This window comes from Anopheles marshallii, chromosome 2 (genome assembly GCF_943734725.1).
Source record: "Anopheles marshallii chromosome 2, idAnoMarsDA_429_01, whole genome shotgun sequence".
NCBI classification, from domain to species: domain Eukaryota; kingdom Metazoa; phylum Arthropoda; class Insecta; order Diptera; family Culicidae; genus Anopheles; species Anopheles marshallii.
The window spans coordinates 84,349,906-84,376,564 of NC_071326.1; the positions used below are offsets into that span (position 1 = coordinate 84,349,906).

Sequence of the window (26,659 nt, forward strand, 5' to 3'; positions counted from 1 at the left end):
TGTAGGTGTGGGCGTTGGGTGCGCATTCGTGATTAGGTTGCATGACACATAAAGGTGTACGCATGGGTTCGGAATACGAATAATGACGAAAGTTGACGCGCTGTAAGGATGGCGATATGGCAGAGAAGCCCCCATTACCGAACCGGGATTGATACCTTCCCAAAGGAACTGAACTGTGAGCAATGGGTTTGATGAATTTGTTTGCCATGTTTCTTCTGCGTATCCCAACTTTGATGATGTTGGAAAAAAAAACCTTCACGCTTATCGCAGGACACTTAAAACAACAATTACTTAGTATGAAATATTCTAGACCGCTTTCGGGTGGACTCGTTTGGTCGTTTCGCCCACGAATGGCATTTAAAATGATTTGTTTTCCTAGAGCAAAGACGGTGTAACATTTCGTAACGTTTCTAGTGCGTCTGTTCAACTTTTTTCCCTCCTTTTGGTTCAGTCAGTGTGCAGAAAGCAAAAAAAAATCCTTTGCATCCAATAAATCATCTGTCCGATCATCCGTTGGTGGTTTGCTTTGCGGTGGAAAAAGGGCACACAGATTCAATGCACACTGGCACTGGTGCTGCTCACGGTGTGGCACCATTTTTGGAGGTTGTAAATTACAAACCCGTAACGTCATACCAGCTCTCGCTTTGGTCCCAACGTTACGCGACGAAAGAAGAACACAGGGCAACCTTCGACGGATGGTTCGGCGAGGCATGCTGGCTCCGAGCACTCGCACAAGACGCCAACAAGCAAAAAGGAAACCTTCCCTGGCACGGAAAGGTTGAAGGTCGTGCTGTAAAGTGTACTTTTTTTCTCTTCTTGTCTCTTCTTCCAGTGCGCCCTCGTGTAACGGTTGCAAGGCTGCGCTGTGTAACGCTTGGGAGAGATGCTTTTGGGCAGAGAGAAATGAAACCATTTTTAAACAGAACGATGCTACAAACAAGTTCCAGCAGATTGGCGAAATCGTAGAGCACTTTAAAGTTGTTGTAAGAAACTGCATCCAACAACCAACAGTTACAGCAATACTTTGTTTGATGATTTGATACAGCATCAGCAGTGATTCGTGATTGCTCAGCAATCGATGTTACTAATAGTGTGGGTGGTTTGAAAATGTCGCAGTAAAGCGTTACACCCATCGAGTCAAAAGTGATTTGACTAAGGTTGGAACTTTTTTATTTAATCAAAAGGAATGTTTTTTGGCCACACGAGAGTACGGTCAGGCTCGAAACGTAATGAAGGGAATGAATTAAGTTTTTTTAGAGAAACTGTCTTTATTTTATATGTTAGAGCTGAATGCTAAATGCTTTAATTCATGCTAGATTTGTTCTTTATTAGCAGACCAACGACCTGTCCGACTTGTGATTGAGTCTTACTGGATATGGTACTCTAATTGTACCATTTTATGTAGGTCTTTTTTAATAAAATCGTAGTTGAGTTAACTTTACACACGACAAAATCATAACCGAAATCCTATCTGAATCATTCCCTTTCGTACGCAGGAATAATTGGTATACAATGTCGAAGACAGCCAGAAATGGATGACTGCAAGAACCCTTCGAGGTCATAGTGACACTAGAGCAGGAGAATTAATTATGACGTTTTGGGAAAAAGATCTCACGAGAGATGAGCGTAGGTCGCTTTTAAGGATGCAATTATTGATAGAATATCCGAGGTAGGTTCACGAATCTTTTCCGCCTCTGGAGTAGAAAAGCCGTTTACATCCGGAATATTCTGGACACCAGATTCATGTCCGGTTTCAATAAACTCTGATTCGACTCCTGGTTCAACTCCTTATTCGACTCCTGATTCTACGCCACATCCGGCTTCGGGTTCGACTAATTAATTCACTTCTTATTTGACTGCTGTCTTGACTCCGGGTTAGACTCCAGAGACTCTTAATTTGACTCCTGATTTAACTCCAAATTCAACTCCTGGCTCAACTCCGTATTTGTCTTCAAATGCTACTTTTTATTCGACCCCTAATCAACCTTAATCAGCAAAAATCATCATTCTGTCTGTCTACATAGGAAAAGTATCTAATCAATTATCTGTTCGTTGCATTTGTCAACTTCTGTACTCGAATAGGAAGGAAAAGAAAATAGATTTTATTATTAATGCTTTATTAAGAAGAACAAAAGCCTCGTATAAATGGAATTCAATCGTAAAAAAAGATCATTTTAGCTAATACATCTCCTTTGTAGCGCTAAAGCATTGAAGTTTTCAACCTACCCTATCATGCCCTTATGTTTTGTTTCAATTTTCTATTACAGGTTTTCCTAACCTTTACTAACCCACATGGGCTAATGGCTTCTAACCAGAGTTATAATCTTTTTTATGTATTCAGTATGTTAAAAATGATGATATTGGATTGTTACAGCTAAGAGGCAAACACATTTATTTTAAATCGTCTTTTATAACAAACTCGTCAAATTAGATTATCGATCTGCTCCTTTGCCCTTTCAAAATGTTCCTAGCGAACACACAGCTTCACTTTCCGTGTCCTGCTAAAAAATAGCGTTGCCCAGCAAAGCGCTTCCATGGTAGTGAAGTGAAATCACGGATAGTGTCATCGGTTGGCAGATTTTCCAAGGCACAGCATCCCGGACCATGGGTACCGGATCTGCATGCACCAATACATAATGCAGTCGTGAACGTTACCCATTTACCCACCCATTGCCCGGTACCATTCGCTGGGCTCGCGAACCGAGAGCAAACCGGTATCATGACGTCATCGACAACCGTACAGTGCCGAGCAGGGTCCTTGGATGCAACAGCAGGCAAAGGATGCAATTTCCCAGCGGTCGCAGTCACTCAGCCCGTCGACGGGTTTTGCACTATAGACCGACGGCATATCCGTATCCGAGAGCCGGTCGGTTTGGTGTGCGTACGAAAACCGGGCACACCGGGCAACCTTGAAATCGAGCATATTTATGAGCTCGATGCTGCTGCAGAGCCCCGGCACACGCTCCAGCTGTGCCAGACCAGCTGATTTTTCAAGTGCACAAGTGTCGGATGAGCGGATCGCGGGCAGGCAAGGCGAAATGCACACATACACGCACACACGGAGGATAGCATGGCCGGAACAGTAATAATGCTTGCTCAGCGTTGCGACCGGCGGAGCAATGGTGGTGAGGCGTGCTTAATTGTTGCAAACAAGGTTCCCGTGCATAAGGTACGCTTTTCCGCACCAGATTTCCACCAGAGCGGGACACTGCAAATCGCACCCGATTTTCGTGTTTTTTTTTTTTGTTTTGCTTCATCCTACGTTAATTTGTCCTCCAAGCTAATGGCGCTCGGAGCGCCGCAACAAGAAAATGGTCATTTCTAATGCATTTTTATGCAAACGACTTCCGCTTCCGCCCGGCTGGCCTGAAGGCTATTTGGGACGAGCGGTCGAGTTTTTCCAGGGAAGATAGCAATCGTACCGAAAAATGGAACACGGCAAGCGAGGCATACATGCACACAAGCAAAGAAACACAGCTGACCACTCAGCAGAACAACAATGCAACGAATAAAACGGATCGTTTAAAGCAATACCTCGTAATGCTTTAGTATTGTTTATTTTTGCTGAACCTACAAAAAAAAATGCTAACAAAAGGCTTAACTATTTTGAGTGGTTGAAAGGACAAAACCGGGACAAAAAAAAAACATTTTCACAGAAATATGCTCCCGGTAGCATTTGAAATGCAACACGAACCAACGTTGGTGCCAAATGGGGCCATTTTGCCCTCCAAAAACTGCACAACAAGCTTGCTGTATTGTGGCGAATGAAAGTTTCCCCGGTTCGGTTCGCTATTTTTTTTTGTATTCTACCTCAGTGAAGCAACAAGCCGTTAAAACAGTAGCGTTTTGAAGTAAGTTTATCCGGCGAGCGCATTACTCTTCATTAGCCGCACTGATTACCGGGCTGAATGCAAGGTGGGATGAACTTCGGCGCATTACACTACTCCGTGCCTTTTGCCGCATTTTCCATCCGCAACGCCGGTGGGTGATGACAAGTGGAATAGTTTCCAGTGAGCTTTACCGTGCAGCGTGGGTAGCGATCTTATTGTGGCTCATTTGAAACGGATCAAGCGTTTTGTGGAGCAAAGGTGATTGTTTTGCAGTATAAACTTTACATTTGTTTGCAATCGAGAAGATAACAAATGAGAATAAAATAATGGCTATGAACTGTAGTTTAACCGAATGAAAATTGCAAGAATTGTAATGAAGTGAGTTGAGTTTTATGTTTTATTTTTGGCAAATATTTAAAAGTTTACATTAGGTTTACAATCGATATTATTGTTTTTAAAAGGTAATTATGGTATTCTTCAACTTCACCTTTTTTTATTTTTGGTGGTTCTGATTGAAATATAAATAATAAAATTGTTCACATTACAGGCAAATAAGGCGTGATAATAATGATGGATCACGAGTAAAGCAAACTGACGAAACAAGGTTAAAGACACGAAAGGCGAAAAAAACAGAAGACCCAAAACCAAAACCCAAACCCAAACTTTGAAAACAATTTTTGTTTTGTATTGTTTAAGGCCTAGAAATCGCTTTTCTTGTAGGTCACTAAAATGCACCCTAAATCATAGTTTTCAGCTATCTCTTCAGGATTTAATGCAGTTCGCAAAAAATAGTTCATACAATTATGGTACGCACCGTAGGCACTAAGCCACTTGGGAAAATTTTATAGCGAATGAAAATATGTAATATTGTTTGTAAATATTAGCACGTAAAAATAATAATTTTTAGTTATCCATTCTTTTTTTTATTTTAAAACTATGCAAAACGTATTTTTTTATTTATTAACTTCTAACTTTATTTATTTTGTTTTACGTTCTCAAAAACTAATAACATGACAAAAACTAATTGAGGATTGCTACAAAATGATTATGTGATACTTCATAATATAAATTTAGTTTATATTAGTTAGTTATAATATAAATTTAGTTAATAATTTAGTTAAAATTAACTAAACCATTGCTCTTTTGCAGGTGTCACGCTTCAACTGTTGGTTTTTCATGTAAAAGACAATCTGTCGAAACCGACAAAAAGGGGTAAGAATCAAATAAACAAGCAACGAAACAACGACAATTAGTGGAAATTAATTCACTCTCATCATTTATTCAAACGAAGCTACATGCAACACGGGCATAATGCGTTTCCTTCTCTGTCTGCCGCGTCACCTACTCTGTGTCCGGCCACACATCCCAGCATGTGCAATTGGGCGCCCATTCTCTGCTACATGCACATTAACGCCTCCATATACTTTTAGTGAGAAATAACTGCCGTGCTACCAAATCTGTGGTATTACCCGCTGTACGGTCAGGCGGAATATTCATCCTGTGTGGATACGATCAGCAATACCAACCAGCAAAAAAAAAAGAAAAGTACATGCCCTACCTGCCTAAGACGGCGGCATAGCATCGAGGTGAGATTTATGTTCACAATCTTTCACCCTTTTTGCCGTTTCTCTCGGCTTACGGTTCAGTCGTTCTGTTTGCGGCCATGGTTGCACAAGGTTGCACAAAATGGATGGCAAGCAAGTTTGCGTTTTTTTGTTTCTGTTGTTGCCAAACTACGAACGTACAGGTAGCCCACGCTGATGCCTTCACTTTGTGTTCGCTTAGCTCCTCGGGGGGAGGTTTTTTTTTTTTGGCTGTTGTTTGTTATCCAGCATGTTGGATGATGATGACCATCACCGCTAGCCAGTGGCATGCAATGCGCTGTTGCAAAACCCCTTTGGCGTACGCCAACACACTTCAAGGTTGCATAAGCACAGAGCCTACGTGACAACATGGTGCCGTGACCAGGATAAGCGTTTCGTTGGGTCCTGGTCGGGGGGGTTTTTGTGCTGGCAGTGTCCAACTAGTACAACTTTTATCTTCGTTGGATTTCTATGACCTGATGGACGTAAACATGCAACAGCAAAGGGTGAGTGAAATGAAATTGAACGTGGTAATTTAACATTAAATTAAAATGGCTAAAGCAACGATCAAACTCACCATAAAATGGTTGCTGCAACGTGGGATTAATTAAACACCAGCACAGCTGAACCGTTCGGGCTGCATGTGGGTGATTGTTGCTTTATGCCGTTGTAGTGTAATTAGAATGATAATATGTTAGCTAGTTTACCTTAAAATGAGTTCATTTACTACTACTTTTAATCAATATGGTGCGTAACGTAATTATAATACCATTTATTTCTGCGAAAATAAAAAATTTAGTACAATTTATTTCACCCAGACGAGAATTGTTCCATCTATTATAAGGGCACTTGCGCAAAAAATAATATTCACTGTTAATCATTCGCATTATTTGAATGAGCTTTTAAATAAAAACAAAATATATACATCCTATAAATCCCTCCTTAAATATCTCATACTCAGCCATGCTTGTTAGACAACGATCTCTACCAAACCCACAACACCCTGTAAACAAAATTATCCTCACTTCGAAAGTTTGTTCTAGTTGCAACACGGCGAGCGCTACCGGTAAGCCATTTGCCACTCTTTATCCCAAACAACTAAACCCAAGGATGCTAGCCCGGTTGCTACGTTGCTAACGCCAACGTGTTGCAAAAAGCATCACGTAGGTGCGCAATATTCGGTGCATCTTTCCGAGAAAATGTAAAACATCCATAACGGTGTCTTCTCGCTGCCGATGGGCGATAATGCACCATGCTGCCGAACGAACCGGCAAAGGTGCATACTAATGGATGGAGGAATGCACAAGCTCTGGTTTCCATGCTAGTAACTGCTCAGAAAGGTCACACATCCGGTGGTGCAGAGTGTCGGCCAACCGTAGCCGGTGCGTTTATATTGTGGCCACGCAATATATCTTTCCCAGCAGCAATATTTCGTCTTTATGGATCAACCTCCAACATTGGCTGTTGTGTGACGGCCGTGAGGGTGTAGGAAGGAGTTGCGAGTGCGTGCAAATATTATTTGTTCTGGCAAATGTCATCACTGGATAATAAAAAAAATGTTATGTCTTGAGAGATTTTGTATTCGTTGTGTGCCACAGCACGGTACAGCGAGGCAGCAAAATAAATGTACGATTCTTGCTTTATGGCACACTTTTCATGCACGCTATTAAACGCCACCGCTCACAGGATTTTCCCACCTTTAAAAGCTCGCAAGAAATGCGACTGTATTTGGGTGAGATATTCACATCATTCGGTGGCGGTAAGTAGCAGTTCACAACGCTTTACCATTTTCCCTACGCCAATTGTAACTGTAATTGGATTTTCCCGAGTCACTTTCATCACAGTTAAACCTTTGCACCGTAAACGCAAACCAAAGGATGGAGAGCGAAGCAATACTGAGAACATGTTTTTTGTAGCTGAAGCGTGCAGTGGAATTTCCCCTTAATTAATCGTTTGATGCCTTGAGCAGGTCTGAGTAGGCAGTGGGAAGTAAAATGTTCGTAGAACTGGGATTTCTTATATCTATCAACAGGTTGTTTGCTGCTCCTGAAAAGAAGTTGAGATTTAATATTGCCGTAGGAATTCCGTGAACATTAAAGATATGATGGTTTTACAATTTGGGGGGATTTTTTTTTGGTCACAAGATACTTCATTACCAATTTTAACCAGTGTCAGAATGGCCGTTTAGAAGTGCATTGGAATGCATTAGAAAGCTAAAAGTTAAAACACCCTGCTATTCCACTAAGCTCACCCACACTCGAACCGTCACATCCACGCGATTTACTAAGCTAACGTTCATTAAAATCTCGACATGGTGTATAATTACCAACGAGAGCGTTTTAACGTTATTAACACGCACCGCAACCATCTGTACCATTTTTCCAATGGCCGGCGTACGGCGCGACACACGACAGCCACTGTGAGGCGCCCTAGCTTGCGGCATACGGGAACCGCGAAAGGGGCGCTTGTGTGGGGGTATATTACAGGAAATGTGTAATTTCATTAAGAGCCCGATGTGTTTGCCCACGATGCTGAAAGGTCCCCATTGTGGGCATAGGTGACGCAGAAGCAAATTTGCCGAGCGGCCGAAAATGGTCCACGAGCTTTTATTTTTTCGGTTGCGAGAGATTTTTTTTTTAACACACGCAAACGTAGAGCGCTATCAAGGGTTGCCTGGATGAGTGGAGAACGTTGCGGTATTTTCAATGCCAGTGTCAGTACGGGTATCATATTTCGACGCTCGGATATTAACGAGGAGACACCTCAGAAATTTTTGCACAGACAGTACCGGGAAAACCTGTACCGGCGCTACGAAGTGTGAAGCGATTTTCGTTAATTAACGGCTATGCTGAGTTCGCGGAAGCAGCAAAGCTCGCACGGCTACGAGCACTCGAAGCGGAATTTGGATAGTTTTTCCGATGACGACAGCGCGAGCCTTTCAGTGTAAGGATGAGAGAAAGGATCATTCCACTGTTGTTTTATGAGATAGTTCCAGGGATTTAGAGTACTGTTGGAGCATTTATCGGAACATTTGCTGGCGGTAATTTTCAACGTCTGGCATTCATGAACAGACGTTTAAAAACAGTCCAAACAAAGTACATGTTTCACAATTTTCTTTTTAGAGTAACTAACAAATTATGACAAAAATCAAATATAATGCAATATGGAATATTGTAATGCAATATTGCTAATCAGTGAACATTATAAAGGTCATATTATTGTTTCGAGAATCTGATACAGAAAATCTACATGAGTATGCTACACTGAAAAAAAATAAAAATAAGCAAATTAATAAAGAATTTAAATGCATTTTTTATATTCAGAATATTCCATTTTAAAATTTAAGGATTTCATTTGAGGAAGCAATTAGCCTATAACTACCGAAGCAGTTATTTTGATTGAAACGATCCATTGTAATCACATCAATATTTGGGGTTAGTTTCTGCCGTAGTTGATGTATAACTTTCTCAATATTAAATGAGTTTTTAAACTGTTTTTAATTCACTATCTTTCAATAAATAAAAGTGATCTGGCAATATTTAACACTGATAGCTTGAGATGTGTTTTCTCCAAACAAACAAAAAAGCATGTTACAACTAACAAAAAGTCAGCACTGTCAGCACAGCCGTAATCGGGTTTACAGTATTTCATCTAATTTCCCATAACCCGCACCTACACATATCGCTTGTACCATGTTCCACTTACGCGCAAATTGATACCTGTAGAATGGAAAAGTGTAGACACTGCCACAGCACCAACGTAAGCTACCGTACGGGAACGGAAAATTGTGCATTGTGGAAATGGAATGCGATCGTTGTGCGATGTTCCACGCTCTCCGAGTGCTTTCTTAGAGAGATTACAATAAAACAACCGGTCCGGTGTGAAAGGTGTCCCGTCGGGACGGTGTCTCCACCTGCAAAGCGTATCAAATGACCACGAAAGTGGATACATTTTCCAGTGCACCACCAAAGTGCAAACGTAGTGCATGTGTTGCAACTTTACATTATGCAGTTGAACCAAAGTGGGAGTGGATGGTGTCGTCTTTTTACTTTAATCGCAACAGAAACGGAAAGGATGACAATGTAATACGACGGCTGTGCCAGTAAATGGTCTCGATGCAAAATCATCGTGTCGTGCGGACTTTGGAAAATATGAACGAATGGACAGCGCTGGATGTTAGGGATGGAGAATAGGGCTGCAGCACAATAAACATAATGCCTTTGCGTGGTAACAGATTTAGGAAATGAAATTCCCATTACTTATTAAGTATAAATATAGGCCTGTAATTTAAGGTTGATACGCATTGCTTTCAATTGCTTTCTAAGATACTATAGTGTGGATTTGTGTGAAAACAAGTGCCTGTATCTGCTGAACGCTTCATTTATCATGACGTAATTATTGCAATAATTTCATCCATCGAAATTTATTTTTAAAACTTCAGAAATTGCTTGTAAGCCAGTTTTTCAAGCAGTGAATTGTAAAGGACTACCCACTGATTGCTAAATAATACTGTGTTCATCGAATTACGCACTTTTTATTCGGCTTTCTTCCAAAAACCAAAATAATGCTGTCATTTTGGAAATCTTTGATTTCTTTTCACTGTTATTTGTGTATTATTCTGTAAAAAGTATCCATACAATGCACAAAGGTATAAGTACAATTATTAAAAATCGTACAAAGATTCATCTCGCTCCCAGATAGAAACTCGCTCCCAGAAAAACTGGATATTTATATCATTTTGGAACGAAAAATCTCGTACTGTTTTCAACGAAAGTAAAAACAATGTGACAATTACACTCACAATTTTTGATAAAATTTAAAGCAGGTTTTTTTAAATTGAAAATGAAACTGATTTTTATCATACTTTAATTAGCATTTAATGGTCGAATACTACTTGTTTAGCTAGAAATCTTGCAATAAAGAATAAGAATTCATGAAAACTGAAAACCCAAACCTAACAAAAGCAGCCCTACTCGCCAAAGATTCGACCAATGAACTTGCAATCCATTCCATTAACCAAACCAATAACGTGATAAGCAGCAAAATGACTCACAATTTCATCATCGAATGAAATTGTGCGGTTGTCTCCAGCCCAAGAAAGCACAATGTCACTTAGAGTAAACGCAAAAGCAAAAGGTAGCCGATTTTCCCGTTCGCCGAATGCAGGCGGCGTTCCACACATGTCGGTTTACTTGGTACGTTCGCATGAATGAAAGTAGCCTCCAACCACACACACGTCGGCCACATTTACAACGATGTGAGATTCGTTTTCGTTTATTTTGTTGCTGTTGTGTGTGAGGACATAACAGGCACATAATAAAAGGACAACCTCATTTTGACGAGTCTGATGAAGGCTTTTCGCGATTTTGTCGCTCCCCCACCTTGCATAAACCACGGCTGACGTCGTTCGTAAACGATGAGGGCAAAGCGCACGGATAAAAACACACCAACCACTTCCAACTTCCAAGAACACACACATACACACACGTGCGGCGGTTCTTGCGGGAAGGATCGACACCCAAACGGTAGGCAAGCAACCAGTGTGCGAATGTGGAAGCTTTTCCGATGAGCACAAAGAAATAAATATGAAATAAATATCAGCAGCACACAAACGCACGGCAAAGAAGAAGGTATCGCACGCAATTGATGTGTGTGTGCGTGTCTGTGTGATAAGAAGAAATATTTATATAGAGGCAAGCGAGCTAAAGGGACAACCAAAAACCAAAAACAAAAAAGCCAACAGCGCCAGAAACAAAACAACACAAACGATGAGCTTTTGCTTACGTCAAACGGCAACGTGGAGTCGAACGATGGGTGTGAGGAGTCACCCCCCACCCCTCCCCCCGAAAAAAAGCTTCCCCCTTCCCACACGGTCGCAGTACATCGTGTCTCAAATTTATTCTAACTATTTCCACCCAGTGTCCTTCTTGCGGAATTGCTTCTCCGGCCAGCCCTCTCAGCCCTCCCCTTATCCCCCTTGCTTGAGTGGATTGGTGAGTGGAAAGTTTTGGTCTCGTTCTGTGCGGTTCGGGTATTCGGTGGCGGTGGGCGGAGTATTCGGGGGTATTGCGGATGTCAGAACGTACGTCAGTTGGAGATCGGCTCGGCAGGACGAACACCTTCAGAACGTTGCGTAGGCGTCAGAGAAAGCAATCTTCTTTCTCTCCCCACCAACAGGGTGTATATGTGTGCGTGTTACTGGTATAGATGGAAGGGGTGTGCTTTCAAGTGAGGGAAGGAGGGAAAGGAGAGAAAGAAAAAGAGAGTGTCGTCGGTAGTGTGTTTATGTGTTGCGAACCTTCGAATGTCGGAATTTTCCCCAAACCCGAAATAGGTGGAACGTCCTGTTTCTCCATGCTCTATGGTTCGGGTGCTAAAATAGGGGAAAAAAGCATTCCACAGGCACTCACCATTTCTCCTCCACCGTAGTGAGACACTGAGACGGAGCTTTACGGAGTTGTTCGCGCCATAGCGTTGATTTTTGGGTGGGGCGATAGGGCAGGAAAGGAGAATGTGGATCGGATGTGGTCACCATCCTGTCTGTTCCGATGAATCCGTCACACAGCGTTCTGCCCCGATCGATGGAGAAAAACAGCTGAATGGAAAACACCAGCACTCGGGCGGGTCACTCACGAGTTACCTGGTCAGTTCGCTCGTTCTTTCGGAAAATTATTTACCACCCTTTTATTTCCACACCACGGTGATTATGTTTCCACATAAACAAACTACCGAACGAACGGCAGAGCAGGGCCGAAACCGTGACGAAACAGTGGGAAGTGTATGTGTCACCCATTAGAACACAGTACACAATGGGCACGGTGCGGTTCGTTTAGCCCTTGATAATATCAAAACAAAAACATTACCCAAGATAATAAAACAGGCTCCCAACAAACCTTACGCGAAATTCTAGCATCGAAACTTAGTCACGGTATGTTTGGTGGGTTTTTCATTGTTGCTCTTCTTTGACCGACCTTCCTACATGTCAATACGGTACCGCGGATTTTCCATGACAAATCCGTCGGAATTAATCATCAAACACGGTGGTTTTTCGTGACAGGGTGTTCCGCTAACCTTTTCCGAGGTAGTCGGATGAAGATGATGTTGATTGTGGGATTTTCCGAACACGGGGATTCGTGGAAGACAATTAGAGTTTAATGGGAACGCGTCGTATATTTGTTGCTGTGTAATAAGAACGAAGCAATCTGGATCAAGGTCGGTGTGCTACTGATGGTTAGTAAACTTGCTGCGGATGTTGCAAAGATTATTCCATCCCTGTTTTGTCTAGAAACTCCCGAAGGACTTCAGGTATTCATGTTTCGAATTTCTGGATCCATAGCACTACAATGATTTATTTTTTTGCTTGCAATAATAAAAAAGGAGGTTAAATAAATCATTATATTGCCTTATGGCTTTAGGGCATCTGCTTATAAATAATCCCAAACATTGCCCGATGCCAGTTTACGATGGAAATGTTTGGCAAAACCGGTCATCACTACATCCCCGTAGATGATTCACCTTGAAACAATGCGTTCCATTTGTGGGTTTTGCGTCACTGTAGCTGGAATGTTTTCAAATTATAGCCAACTAGTGGCAGAAAATTGCAATAAACTCATCACAAATACGATCGTGTTGAAGCAGTTCTACTGTTTCCTTCTTCATTAGCGAGTTGTATAGAACAATAAAGCGTGGAATGAGTACCGTATGTCTGAATAAAGTCATTTGTTTAGGTGCAGTCCACTGCGAGCAGCGAGAGTCAAATTACAATTTACTGCCAAAAACAGCATCTGACCTTCAATCAACACATTCAATGGAGACGCCTGGTACTTTACACCGTCCGCGGGTGCTTCCATGCTCCGGAATGCGTTCGCTTTGCAGCGGATGCTTCCACGATAGCGATTGTTTCCCACTTCAAAACATAACACCATGCGAAAACACAACAACAGCGAAACAAATCGCACCAAAAAAAAAAGACACAATGAAAGCGAAGGAGTGACACAGCGCCTGCAAGGTTGCTTTCGCTTAAGCAAAGGAGAGAGAGAGGGGGGAAAGCTTTCCCAAGTTTCTGCGAACAGCCCGATGACGATGACGACATGACATGACGACGCGAAAAACGGCACCATCATGCTGCCCTGCCATCGTCTTGCCAGCAGCGCGAATTCCAACGCAAATAGGGGTGGGAAAAAGAAAAAGAAAAAAACCAGGAAAAGAAGTACCAGAATCTGTGGCCCTTGTGCGAGACCTTCCTGAATGGACCGGTTCGTCGCAGGTGATGCGCTTGCGCTCTTGTCCACCATCGTATCGCTGCTTTCGCTATGCTGCCTACGCTCGGTGGCGACTTCCTGGTCCGGCAGCGACGGTGCCTTTTTTCGTTCGCGAACCATTCACACTTGCCCGAACAAAAAACCGTTCAGGAACTCACTAACACACACCCATAGCATGGCCCACTATAAGGGTGTCTGGGCATGGCCGGAGCCACAACTTAAAAAGTCACGGTTCGGGAAAAAGCTCACCGGAAAGCTGGCCCGCGGAACTCATTTTCCAGGGGGCGGTGTTTTTCCCCTCCCCGAGATACGCAGCCAACGTGACGACCACGCGCTTCATAAAGCTTACTTCGCCGTTAACGGACCCGGGGAATCGTGGGGTGGCGGATGGGACAGTGTTGAAGGTGAATGAGTGAATGTCGGCCGAAGCCGAACCAGTCCGGTGCCCGGAGCCGCCACGGAACGCTAGTAAAACCGACACGAGCACCGTTCGGTACCGTTCATTCGCGTTCCATCCCTTGACGAGGCTAGTAGGGTGTTCAAACGGTCCGATAAGCGCGCGTCATGGCCAAAGCGGCCTCCCAGGGTGGTCACACTTACCCCCTACTGTGCAGCACCAGCAACGGCAGTAGAACCAGTAGCAGCAGCAGCAGCATCATCACCTTCGTACTATTATTAGTTCACTAAGGTGGCCCGGAAAGTTACTGGAGCGGTGTTACCGAACTGCTTCGCCGAATCGCCAGAACAAGCGCCCGCGTTGCAGGCCACCCTAGCAGAGCAGCATACGGGAGCCCGCAAAACATATTCCTGGAAGCAAGGAGCGAAGTGTTGTTATCGTTGGTAATAGCGTTGTTGTTGTTTAAACATCCTGCTGGAGAAGCGTTTCCCCTGCCGCAAGTGACACCGTGGAGTGTTGTGGAGTGAAGTGTTTGAGGCAGTGAAACAAAAAAAAACCTTCGGGGAAATTCCTCCTCACTGGTGGTTCCTTGCGATTTCGTGGAAAATTAGTTACCGAAAATGGTGTCGCGGCTGGGCTAAAGGGAAGCTAACGGGTAAAAAACGGCTCCCCATCCAACTCTGTTCCCGTCGTCTCGGAGAAAACCGCACGAGAGTACGTCGGCTTCACCCAACGGCTTGTGCAAAACCCGTGGAAACCACAGTGCAGTGCTAGCGATTCGTGTGCTAACCGATATCGATTTGCTAGAACCGAAGGATACGGCTGATAATCTGTAATTATCTCCCAACTGCTCTGTCCCTGTACATCCGCGTGACGGTGCGTACCGTATTTTGGGTCGATGCGACATGCAACCTTGCGTGCGTGTGTGTGACTGATCGGGGTGTCCTGTGCGCGTGTGTGTGTGTACGTGTGTGCGGTATGGTGTACATTTTGTTCCCGTGTATCTGAATGGTGTATGTGCGTGTGTGTGTTTGTGTGTGTGTGCGGTGCGTGTACTAACATCCGGTGTACCATTGCAGGTGGACGTGCGATGAATGCGAACGGTTTGGAGCAACCGTGCCGATTCCACACTGTGACAAGCGCCCCCGGAAACAGCGTCCAGTAGGCTGGCTTCGCGCGTAGCGTGCCAATCCGAAAAGTAACAAAAACAAACAAAAAAAAACTGGCTAGCGTGTGCGTAGTGCGAAACGTCAACGAGCAGTCGCGTCGCACAGACAGTATAGAAAGTGAATATCGAAGGTTTTTGGTGTTTCTTGTTGGGGAGGGGGTTTATTTTGGGCCTCATTTTCCCCCCGGTTTCCGGTATGCACGTACAGCACACCCGTGGGTTGCTAGTGTGGCGTGCAAGTGCCTGCCAGCAGCGAACAAGCGTGAAAGTGGTCCATTAGGTGAGACTCGGTGCCACTGTTAGTCTGGCGTGCGAACGGAAATACCAAAGCGGGGTGAGACTCGCCGTTTCGCAGGGCCATTTTCGAACTGGCTGACCTTTTCCGGTGCGCGTTTCGGGTTAATGGTGCGAGATCCCGCAGGAATGTGTGAGGCGCAACTCTAGAGCGCGCAGCACCATCCCATTCCCCGTAGTGTGGTAGCGAGTTCCTATAGTGCAGCCGAGCTCCAGGAAACGTCCGACAGTTTGCTTTCACAAACAGACAAACGAACAAACGAATCACGCGTACAGATAGACTACTCTCTTCGATCTCCAGAAGCTGCACCGCTTGATCCCGTCCCGACGCCATTAGTCTTTCCCTGCTAGCGAGCTGTAGTGAAGGTGAAGCGTTTCCTTGCGTGACTGGGACCGAACAAGGGAAAGAGGAGAACAAACACAAGCCACTCCAAGTGGAGGAGCGTTACCTGTTGAACATCCACTGCGGTAGGTTAAGCGTTACGGACGTTCGTGTCGGCAGTCATCAGGATCAGTCCGCTCCATAACCGGCACGAGCGTGCGGAAGGTCCCAAAGGTCCTCGCAGGTATCCGCGTCCGTGCGGGAATACCCCCATCCATCGAACTTCTCACCCCACCAGGGGGCACCTCTGTACGTTCCGCGCCTTGCGCCGAAAACCTCGAGGTGTGTGTGTGTGTGCGTGGGAGTACGTGCGTGTGTGTGTGTGGCAGTAGTGAAAAATGATCCGACCGATTCTACCGATACTGGCGTACATGAGCGTGCTCTCGAGTACGTACTCGCTGCACATGGCACGCGATGCTTACATCAAGCCACCGCCACCTCCGCCACCTGCCCAGCTGCTCGACGACCTGGACGATATGTCCGAGCTGCTGGCGGAGAACGGTGTCGACCTGATGCGGCCAATGATGGGCACCGTACACCAGAAGCCCCACAGTGGCACTAGCGTCGGCGGTGGCGGTGGAACGGTCGGGGGCAGTGGCAGCATCATCAGCAGTAACACCGGTGCCGTATCGTTAGGTACCATCACCCATGTGACGAGCAATGAGCTGCCCGAGCTGAGTCCGCCGCCAGCGCATCTGCCGGCGGCGTTACGCCACGGCCCGATCGGGCCACTTGTTGGGCAGCCACCGCGCGGCCTGCAGGAGCTGTTCGGTGTGCAGACCAACTTCGACATACGTGCGGCACAGCAGCAGCTGTCCCACGGTCCGAATGGTGCGACGTCCACCTTCGACGCCAACCAGTCCTCCTCCAGCGGTATGGACGATCGGGATGATGATAACGGTGATGGTGGCGGTGGGAGAGGTGAGGATGGTGACGATCTCAACGGATCAGCAGCTGCTGGTGGTGGTGGACAGGGCAATGTCAATCTGCAACGGTCGGCGTCGAGCAGCAAGCGAGCGTCACCGACCGGGGGACGCAATAAGATGATGGTCAACTCTGCCCAAGACGTCGGCGGAAGCAGTAGCGGTCTGCCATCGATCCCGCACGACATCGCTAACCAAATGATGCTGCGCAGTACACGCGGTCAGCGGCAGTACGATGTGCCGCAAATTGGTAAGTTATTTGGTCATTTTTAACTGTGCTTAGATTGTGCTATAAAACTAATGAAGCTGGGTTCTATTGGCCAGCCGGTATTAGAGTTGCTTCACAAAAATAGCTGTTACGAGGAAAGCGTCTTTGGAAAACTTTGCAAACAAGTGCAAAATACTGCGGGAAAAATAGGACACAGCTGTGTAAAAAGTGCTATAAAAATTGATTTTGACATTTGATTGACATTTGACATTAGATAGTCAGTCATCTTAGTGTCTAAGATGGTCTTAAAAGGCAAGTGTCTTCAAAGTTTTAATGTATAATAGAAGACGTATGTTCATTACTTACCTGTTTTGGAATTTTGTTTTGCACGAATCATTTTGTATGAGAATATTTAGTGATACTATACTTTTGACACTTGCTATAAATTTGTTACCATCCATATATTATCATAAAGGATTCTGGTGCCTATAATTGGCACTAAAAACCCAACAGATACTATATTTCACGATGCAATAAACGTTAGAATAAGACTAAATCCAATCCACAGCTCGTTGCCATCGTTTGAAATGTCCATGCCAGGCTCTACAGAATTACTCTTTTTGAACAATTTGTGATTATGTGCGAGAAACTATCATTTAAGTACTGGAGATCAATAGTTTAAGTACGAGATCAATGCGTTTGTCTACGAGTTTGTTTGTTTATTCGATAGTCATGAGAGTTCATTTTACTTAGATCGGTATCATAGCCCTTGATCGATTGCCATAATAGTGCTCTCGTGCAATTACGCTTTGAACTATTTAATACAATATTTCATTTCTAACTAATTCTCGTAAATTATTACTAAAAAAATCGAATTCCTCGATTTTGCTGTAATCCAATTTCAATATTCAACATTATGTTTGTTAGCCTAAAATTCGTTCATCAGTTGCTGAAGTAGATGAAGCACAACCATAAATGATAAGATTTTGCTATAAATCAATATTGCACTCACTAAATTGAAGCTTTATCTCAACTTCAAACAGCAAAATGATTCGTTAGCATTTGCGCACATTCCTGGAATCAGGCACCCAAAACATATTTGTGCAGTCGGAGTTTGACCAAGCAAATGGCTTATCGTACCATTCATCCCAATGCCCAGATCTGAAAGATCTGAAAATATGCAAAAGATTCAAAAGATCGTTCTTGAAAATTTACGTTTTCCCGGAATTTTACCCAACCGTCGAGGTCATGCTGCATTCCTCCAGTGCACTCGCATTCAACAGCGCATCCAACAAGTGCCGCCACTTCAACTAAACCCGTACTTGCACCGAATCCGTCGGTCGATTCGTTCGCTAGAAATTAAATCAAATTACACACTAGAAAATGGTTACGACAATCAAATCAAAATAAATGCCATCGTCCAAACGTTTCTTGGTCCGCTATCGTACGGTGGGCGACACCCCCCCCCCCCCCCATGGTACGACACTAAATCCAAACCCGATCTCGGAACGCTACATACCGAGCGATACGTGAGTGGATGTCGGTTTGGTGGTAAAGAATGTCAGTTGCCTGCCCCGGTTGCAACCATGGCAATCGTCATGGGAAAGCTCACTGTGATAGTGTACTGAGGCGAGAGGTATCTGCCATTTCGTTACCTCGTCAGGCTCCCCATCTGTTTTGATGATGGATGAGCTCAGCTCAGGGTTGAACTTTCAGCCAAGCACTGGAGGAAACTGGAAAGGAAAAATGTTCACATCGACGGGCGGATAGCGGCATGTTTTGAGATACAGCAATATGAGCGCGGTTCTATGTGAAGAACCCACCTAGTCGGTGGGCATAAAGTAAATTGGCATGCTCATCTTCATGGCGTGCCGGTGTGTGGGCGCTTCCCGAGCTGGTGATATTTTATTTCCACATTTAATGATGTGTTCCACGGTGGCTTTTGCGTTTTGGGTGGGATTTTCCCGGAGTAAAGCGAATAAAGCAACAGAAATGCCCTTCACGATTTACATGTGCCAAACGAGCTGAAGTCCTGTTCGATGTGGAGGCTGAATTTTATGGCCATCATGAATGTTTTCGTTGCGAAGCGTGGGGTATATAAGTGTAACAGCTCAGTTCAGTTTGCTTACAGCAGAATGAAGCCTCGATAAGCCACCCGAACGAAACCAAGCAAGGCAGAACGTTATCTGTGGCTATGGGTAGAAAACAAGCGCAACTAACGATACACTTCGAGCAGCAACCGGAGAGTAAACGGTTCAAATCCTACAGGTACGCGCGGCTTATGGGCTACGTGTTGTGCATCGTCCGTCGTGCACGTTATGCATTCCAATGAGCAACCGGCTGGATCGATTCAATCGCGCTACGATGCTGTTCCCCCCGTTTTTGCTGTTGTCACTGCGCACCTTCCCATTCACGAAACAAAAGCGACCAGAACGCCTTAAGCCGTACGTGACAGGCTTCACGATCTGGATCATTTGGCCACGACGGGGTGGACGTCAGTCAGTGGCCGTCGCGGTGGTTGGTTTCGCGATCAAAAGCAAATGCATTACACCGCAAGCGAGACCGTGGCCGTGGCTGGCGGAGAATGAGCCAGGGGACAAATTGCGGTCAAATTAAGTCGATTGTGTTAGTGGATTAGAGGAAATTGACAGGCACAAGCCACCCGGAACAAACGGTGCCGGCGCTGGAGCACAGGAATACTGCAATAAGGCATGGAAAAAGGATCCAATTTAAAGCTGGAAGCGAAGCTCACAACCAAGCATTATACACCGGGCGCACACAATGTGAAACCGGTTGACTCCCTTTGTCCCAGGTGCAGCGCATACACAGACATTGAATGAGGAAAAAAATGTGAACAGACCAGTCGTTGAATCGTTTCCAATTTCCAGCGGTCCCGCTGTAAGTGTTCGTTCGTGTGTCGGACACAAATCAGCCATCGAGATGAATGGGAATAAATTTGCAAGAATTCATCCCCATCGCCCGATCATTATCGCCGTGTGTGAGAAAAGCTCCCCGGGAAATGCGAACTTTTCCTTTTTTTTCTTTTCTTTCCTCACACAAGTTTGGTGAAAAGTCTCAAAGAGGAGGGGGAAATTTTGGGAAGCTTTTCTTACAGCATTTCCATTCCACCTCCACGAACCAATCAGTCCCAGTGGAGTCTTACGTCAAATATGCGCAGTAAATGGGGATCGCTACTGGAGCCCAAAGCCGCCCATTTTCGCTAATGGTGTAACGATGCGCCGTTACCGTTTTACATATCATTTTTCGATAATCCTACATCGGTAGCCTGCCTGGCACGGTGGGACGCCTTCGTCCCAACGCTTACTTCGGCAATGAAGGATAGGGGAAGATGGCAAGAGCGAGCGCACGACGGGTGGGAATAAATAGCGTTTAGAAGCTCACACCACTCGCCTTCGGGCGTTTACGCAGGATCGAAACAATCGTACTCCATGCATGCTCCCATCTAACCTTCAAACGCGATATTCAAACACTACACTTCAACCGACCACCGTCAACTCACTTCCGTGATACGCACGCACCATTTGTTCACACATTACATCCGTGCCACGGTTAGAATGTGCGTGTGCGAGGCTACCGCTTCGGTCTAACCTTACAGCAAGTCGCGAGGTCGTAGGTTGGTTCACCGTACTGCCACATTCACACCGGAAGCAACATAAACACACACACACACATACAGCGCACACAATTCATTTCCACCCGCAACGGTGAACCTGAACGGAAAAGCTCACCTGTTGCGCAATTTCCTGCCGTCCGCCGGTGATGCTTGTCACTCTCACCCAAAAAAACAAAGCAACACCATGCCCAGTGTGCAACGGGGAGGGGGTGTTTTTTTTTTTTCATGCGCCCCCACGGGAAAAACCACCCGAAACAGTAGGATGAACAAAGCGACACCGAACGAACCGGGAAGTGTGTAAGAAAAATTTCGAGCATTCGTGTGCGAAAGTCCCATGGTGCACCATAACTCCCACTTCCATCCAGCTCGATGCTTTTTTCGAGTATTTTCCTCTGTGTTTTTTTTTGTTTTGTTTTACGAAAAGCAACACAAATAGTCATAAAACATTGCTTCCAGTAATGCAAATAGTGTAGAAATGCTATAAAGGATATTAGGAAAAATGGACTAATATTACACGGACGCAATGCGCTTGCATACCTTTAGGCGCGCAATGTATAACTGATGGATTGATAATTCATTTCCTTCCGGGTGGGTTTTGTGTGCGGGTGTAAGCTATGTTGGCAACACGGATTTGGATGGATTCCGACCCGTATTGTGTACTTGTGTTTTGCACAAACTCTGCCTAGGCTTCTATCCGAGCTCGTAGTTGCATGTGCGCCTGTGCGTAGAGTCCAGCACGTCATGCTTGCACAAAAATGTTCCGTTTTTCCTTATCCGTATAGCGTTGCAATGGATTTTTATAACTACATCAACTGGACCACTGAACGGAAAATACGCGAAACTGAACTGAAAAACGCAGTATAATTCATTTAGGCTTATTAATTTTATCAAAATTGTTTAAACACCTGTTTTTAATGGTTCATTTGCGTGTACGAAAAAAACGACGATTATACCCCTGCAGCTCCATGTTAATTAATGTTGGCTATTTCGTATTAATTAAATTTATATGTGACATTTACAATCATGTAGACATACATTTTGAACCACTCACCATTTAATTTGAAATTAACAGGATAAGCAAAATTGTCGGTTCGCAGAACAGCCATATCTCGAACCGCCCTAGAATAGAGCAACTCTCGGTACAGAAAACTCATTACCCAACGGTAGAGTGGAAGGTAGAATCATTTGCAAGTGAAATTCATGTACATGAAAGCACATTGCAACATACTCCCAGCAGGTAGCCGAAGAAGCTGCTTCGAGTTGCACCCCATTCCGATTGGCCCCATACCAAACGATCGACGCGGCATCATCTTCAGCATCCGATAAACTTCCAGTAAAGTGTTGCAAATTATAAGCTCATCTAACGCCCTTGCACGGAGCTCACGATCTCACGATGTCTACATCCTCCCGCTTAATATTAGCAGACCCAAAAGTTGTGCCACTTCCGTACCGTGTCGGGCGCATCTTCGGGAGTACAAGTTTTGCACTGACGAGGACGAACCGCACGTTAACTTGCCAAAAAAGCTCATTCACTAAGGTGAGCTAAACGAGACAGCTCGGAGATTAGCACGGCACGGATAGTTTGTGACGGTAACTTTTTCGGTGGAAACTTTTCCGCACGTACACGCACGTCCTTGGACGTAAGCTGCCGGAATTGTGATCCGGAAAATCCGCTGCTTTATGTACGAGTGACTGGAAGATTGCAGATTTACGAGGGGTTTTGCGTGTAAAACTCTGTCGAACATACGTCGTGACAAATTTACAGAAAATTTGACGACTTTACTTTTGCAGCTACAAGAAGCAAGAAGTTTCTTCATGGAACGGAAAGAAAACTTCTGAACTTCTGTATGGCTTTTTATTCGCTTTTATTTCTTAGGGCATGATTTACATATCACAAAGTAGTTGGATATTTATTATTTAATTAATTTAATTGTTCTTTGGTGAATGATTTAGGCTTGCACACTGGATCAAAACCTATTCTAATCCTAGGGAGAAGGAGCTATAGTTCATGTAGTACGTTATCAGAATTTCGTTTCTATGGTAACTCATCAAGCAACATTTGTCTATTGGAAAACTTAAAACGTTTGACCTAAACTTATAACAGAAGTTACCACAGTAGCTTTGCAGAGCATCACGGTCAGTTACAATCTTAATGGACAAAAAATATTTGCAGCTCGTCAGCATGCAGCAGACTGGTATACTCGGTTACCTGTTTGAAGTAGATGGAGAACAACAACCGACCTAAGTTGCTCCCTTGAGGTACTTCAGAAGTATTCACAAATAATGTGGAACATACCTTACCAATCTCAACGGAGTAGCAGTGGGTTTTAAAATAAAATTCAAAAGACTGAATTAGGAAAGGAGACTCACTCAGCAGTCTATCAGGTCTTGGTCTATATGATGATGATGGCGTTAAGTTACCCGCCAGCGCATTAACGCATCCATCATCATCATCATCATATTCATCTGGAACGGTTTCCGATAGCAAAACAAAATGGTCGTCACGATCGGAAAGCAAGGCAAAAATGTAAAACAAAACTAGGGTAGGCTCATCCGTCGGTTGTTAATCCAATTATATAAACCGGCTGATTTCAGCGGGCCAGCCATAGTTCTGGCTGCCTTATCAGATAATTCCAATGAATTTATGCTTATCATCAATTCCAACCCACTAACCGCAATCACGCGACCATTAAATTTGTATCGGTAGTCGCGGTTTTCCTGCCCACAACAGCAACCAATTGTGCCGGTTCGTTTCACTGTGCCGAAAACATTGCATTTGATTTAACATAATTGGCAACATTCTTCTAAATCCGCTAAGCTAAGCCGCCCGCAAAGCCGTTAAATTGGTGCGCTAAAGGAAGGATTTCGGGGCCCCGTTCCCTGTTTGGCGTGACAGTCGGGTGGGTCGGGTGTTGTAGGCAAAATAAATGGTGGTTTTGGCGCAAAAGGTGGGCTTTTGTTTTGCGAGCGTCCCGGATGTATCAATCTTGATTAAAATACTCCTACATTCCATAATCTCTCCAATAAAGGCTTACGAGGGGATTTGCTATTTTTGGACGGGGTAAAGCAAGGAAGTACGAGCGCCGATTCTTCAGTAACGTGACGTTGAGCCACGTGGTGAAGATGGGTAAAATATTATTGGTGATCCAAATTATGATAAAATTCCAATTTTTACAGAAATTGAGTTGTGTTAATTTGCAGCAGCTTTCGTGCTACACGCGTTAGGTATCATTAAGGTGTAATTAATGTGTCAATCACCATCTACATAAACATTTCGCTATGCTTGTTTTAGAATTCATGGCGGAAAAGCTATCATAAAACGCATTTTGCTCATTTTACAAACCGTCCAAAACAACATTAAAATCGCATCGCAAGATATTTTTAATGCTTTTGTTCTTCTCAGTCGAGCTTAGAGCGTGTACCAACTAACGCCAACACGCCCTTCACGCGTGTTGCCCAATATTTGCACGCTCGGCAGACGAATGATAAACAATAGCAGGCAACCTGACACCTACGCCTATTGCCGACGCACCAGCCATGGCAAGCGAAACGACGTGAATGAGCTTACGTACGAAGTATTGATAGGAAATGAAAGCGAAAAAGAAAGCGAAACAGGGTTTGGGTGTTTTATTTGGCCGAGCCAATGCGTTAGAATTCCTGGAGCACAGTGTGTGCGAATTCGGGGCAATGAGTTTGGTTTAGTCGACAGGACGATAAAATTTGGACACAAGTGGCAGCTCGTCGTTGTCACCGTCTTCTTCTCCCTGCTGCTGCCTGCTACTATCGGTGCAAATTTATAGCCCACGCCAAGTTTCATTAGATACACCGCCTTCGCACCCACAAACACATGCGCACACGCACCACCGGTCGGATGGAAGGGAAAGGAGCAATACCCACTAATATATGGTGTGCCTTCGTCCCAAAACTGTCATGTGAAAGTAACGTCCACATTACGTCCTGTTGCGCTGCGGAACCTCCTTGTGTGTGTGGATCCCTATCGCCAGTTTTCGGTGGAAGCATTGCGGTGCGACACGGGACGATAAGTGAGCAGGTCACTTTTCATGATGCCACACCGATGATCGTGAGGATGAGCAGCCGTATGATGACGGTGCCCTTGCAGACGGGAATGGTAATGAAAGTGATACCGTAGCCGTCGTCGTCGTCGTCGTTGTCAGTTTTTGCCCGTTGGGTTACCGGGGACGAATAGCTGGAAGGTATTCGGGGGCTTTTTTCTTCCAACGGCAAGCTGGAAGCCATCCGATCCGGTTGATAGTGGAAACCTGTCAACGTATTCGGGTTAAGCCACTGGGTGCTGCTTTGTTGTGCTCTCTTCTTGTTCGCAACTCATTGTTGGGTCGACATCTGGGAGGTGACCCCAAAATTTCATCGTCAGAAACAGGAGCTTTCGTTGGTTGCAGGCAAATGAATTTGAGGTCCGATGGTGATGTATTTATGGACGGTCAGAGGTCACTGGGGAGTGGCCATTAAGGGGTTTCATCTTTGCATCTTCATTAACAACGACCAAAAAACGAGCTTCCGTTTTCTGTAACATCTTGAAGGAGAATTATCTTACTTTACTTTATCTTCATTGTCTTCAAATATCTTGGTCTCAGTCGACCAAACCTCCCGTGAAACATCGTCAAAGAGAACGATCTTACTTTACTTTATCTCCATTGTCTGAAGGCAGATACACATAAACCAAAGCGTTTAAATACGCCACAACACATCGTAGACATTATCCAAAAAAAAAAGCAGACACAAAAAACTCCTCCATTTGCCCATAACTTATGCCATTGTTGCTTATAATTCATGTGATGGCGATAAGAAAATATGCCAACTCTAGTTTTATTGCCCCGAAACTATTGAGTGCACTCACCCACGCAATCGCGCCGTACCGTTGGACCGGTCGTCCACAGACGAAATATGAAATCGGCACTAAAAGCCGAACGCCGAAAGACAAATTATGGATCTCATTTCGGATGCCCGTCTCGAGTGGGAGTCGATCGGGTGACTGTTACAATGCAATGATTCATGGCACTGTACCTCCTAGCACCCAACACCCATTGCAAAACGCGTTTCGAGTGGTCTGCCTTTCATTCAAAATCCACTCAAAACTTAGGAGCAAAACCTCATAAAACAACCCCTTCCGAGGGAGAAACATCGCGGGTTTGGCAATCCGACTGCCTTCCTAAATCAAACTGCCTCGATTGAAAGCTCCTCCTCCACCAGTACATCAAGCTTGAATTTGACACACACCCATTCTACCTCCCACTGCTACATGGGAAGGCTACCGGAAGTGGTCCATCATAAGGGATGTGTTATGCCATACCCAATTCCCCACGGCCGAAACGCACCCGGCGGAATAGAATGGCACACCATTTAGCACAAAAATGGCACCAGCAGAATGCAAACGGGGGACAGAAAGAATGACGACCACCACAAAACAAACATGGACGGAAGAAAACACCCCCCGTCCCGCTTGTCAGCGACAGTGCAGTTTGTGCGCGCCCACGCCCACGGTGGGGCCGGGCATATGTGCCGGGCTGGGCGGTGGGTTGGAATTGCAATTTGTCACAAACAACTTGCCGTTGCAGCTTTTGCGTTTGGCAGGCGGCAGAGTTAGTTTTTGGTATAAAATATCAATAATTCCGTCTACGGTGCGGAGTTCTGGCGCGTTTCGCCGATTTGTGCACGCGCTTCAGTTGATGGGCTTTGATTGCATTCCGCCCAATGAAACGTGGGAATATGTGTGTTAGAGTACATGACAACGTGAGCTACTGTGTGTGGCTCCTAGCTCTGTTTGATTTGCTTTATCGATCCTTGTTTAGGAAGAATGTTTAGCACGCTTTCTGGATAGAATTGTGGAAAGATTTTTCTTTATCGACGTATTCGTTGGTCGTTGGTCGTTGGTGTGAGAATAGAACTAGCAATAGTATAGGATGTTGATCGGAGGATGACACCTATTGATGACTAATATTT

General features: G+C 44.7%; 1 protein-coding gene across 1 annotated transcript in view; it reads left to right on the plus strand.

Annotated features, from left to right (window-relative positions):
• Positions 1 to 16,233: 16,233 nt before the first annotated feature.
• Positions 16,234 to 26,659, plus strand: part of LOC128707402 (PE-PGRS family protein PE_PGRS26) — a 49,368-nt gene continuing 38,942 nt past the window's right edge. The window contains exon 1 of the mRNA XM_053802354.1: positions 16,234 to 17,088. Within this exon, the coding sequence (XP_053658329.1) occupies positions 16,254 to 17,088 (835 nt within the window). The 5' untranslated portion in view covers positions 16,234 to 16,253. The remainder of the gene's footprint in view (positions 17,089 to 26,659) is intronic.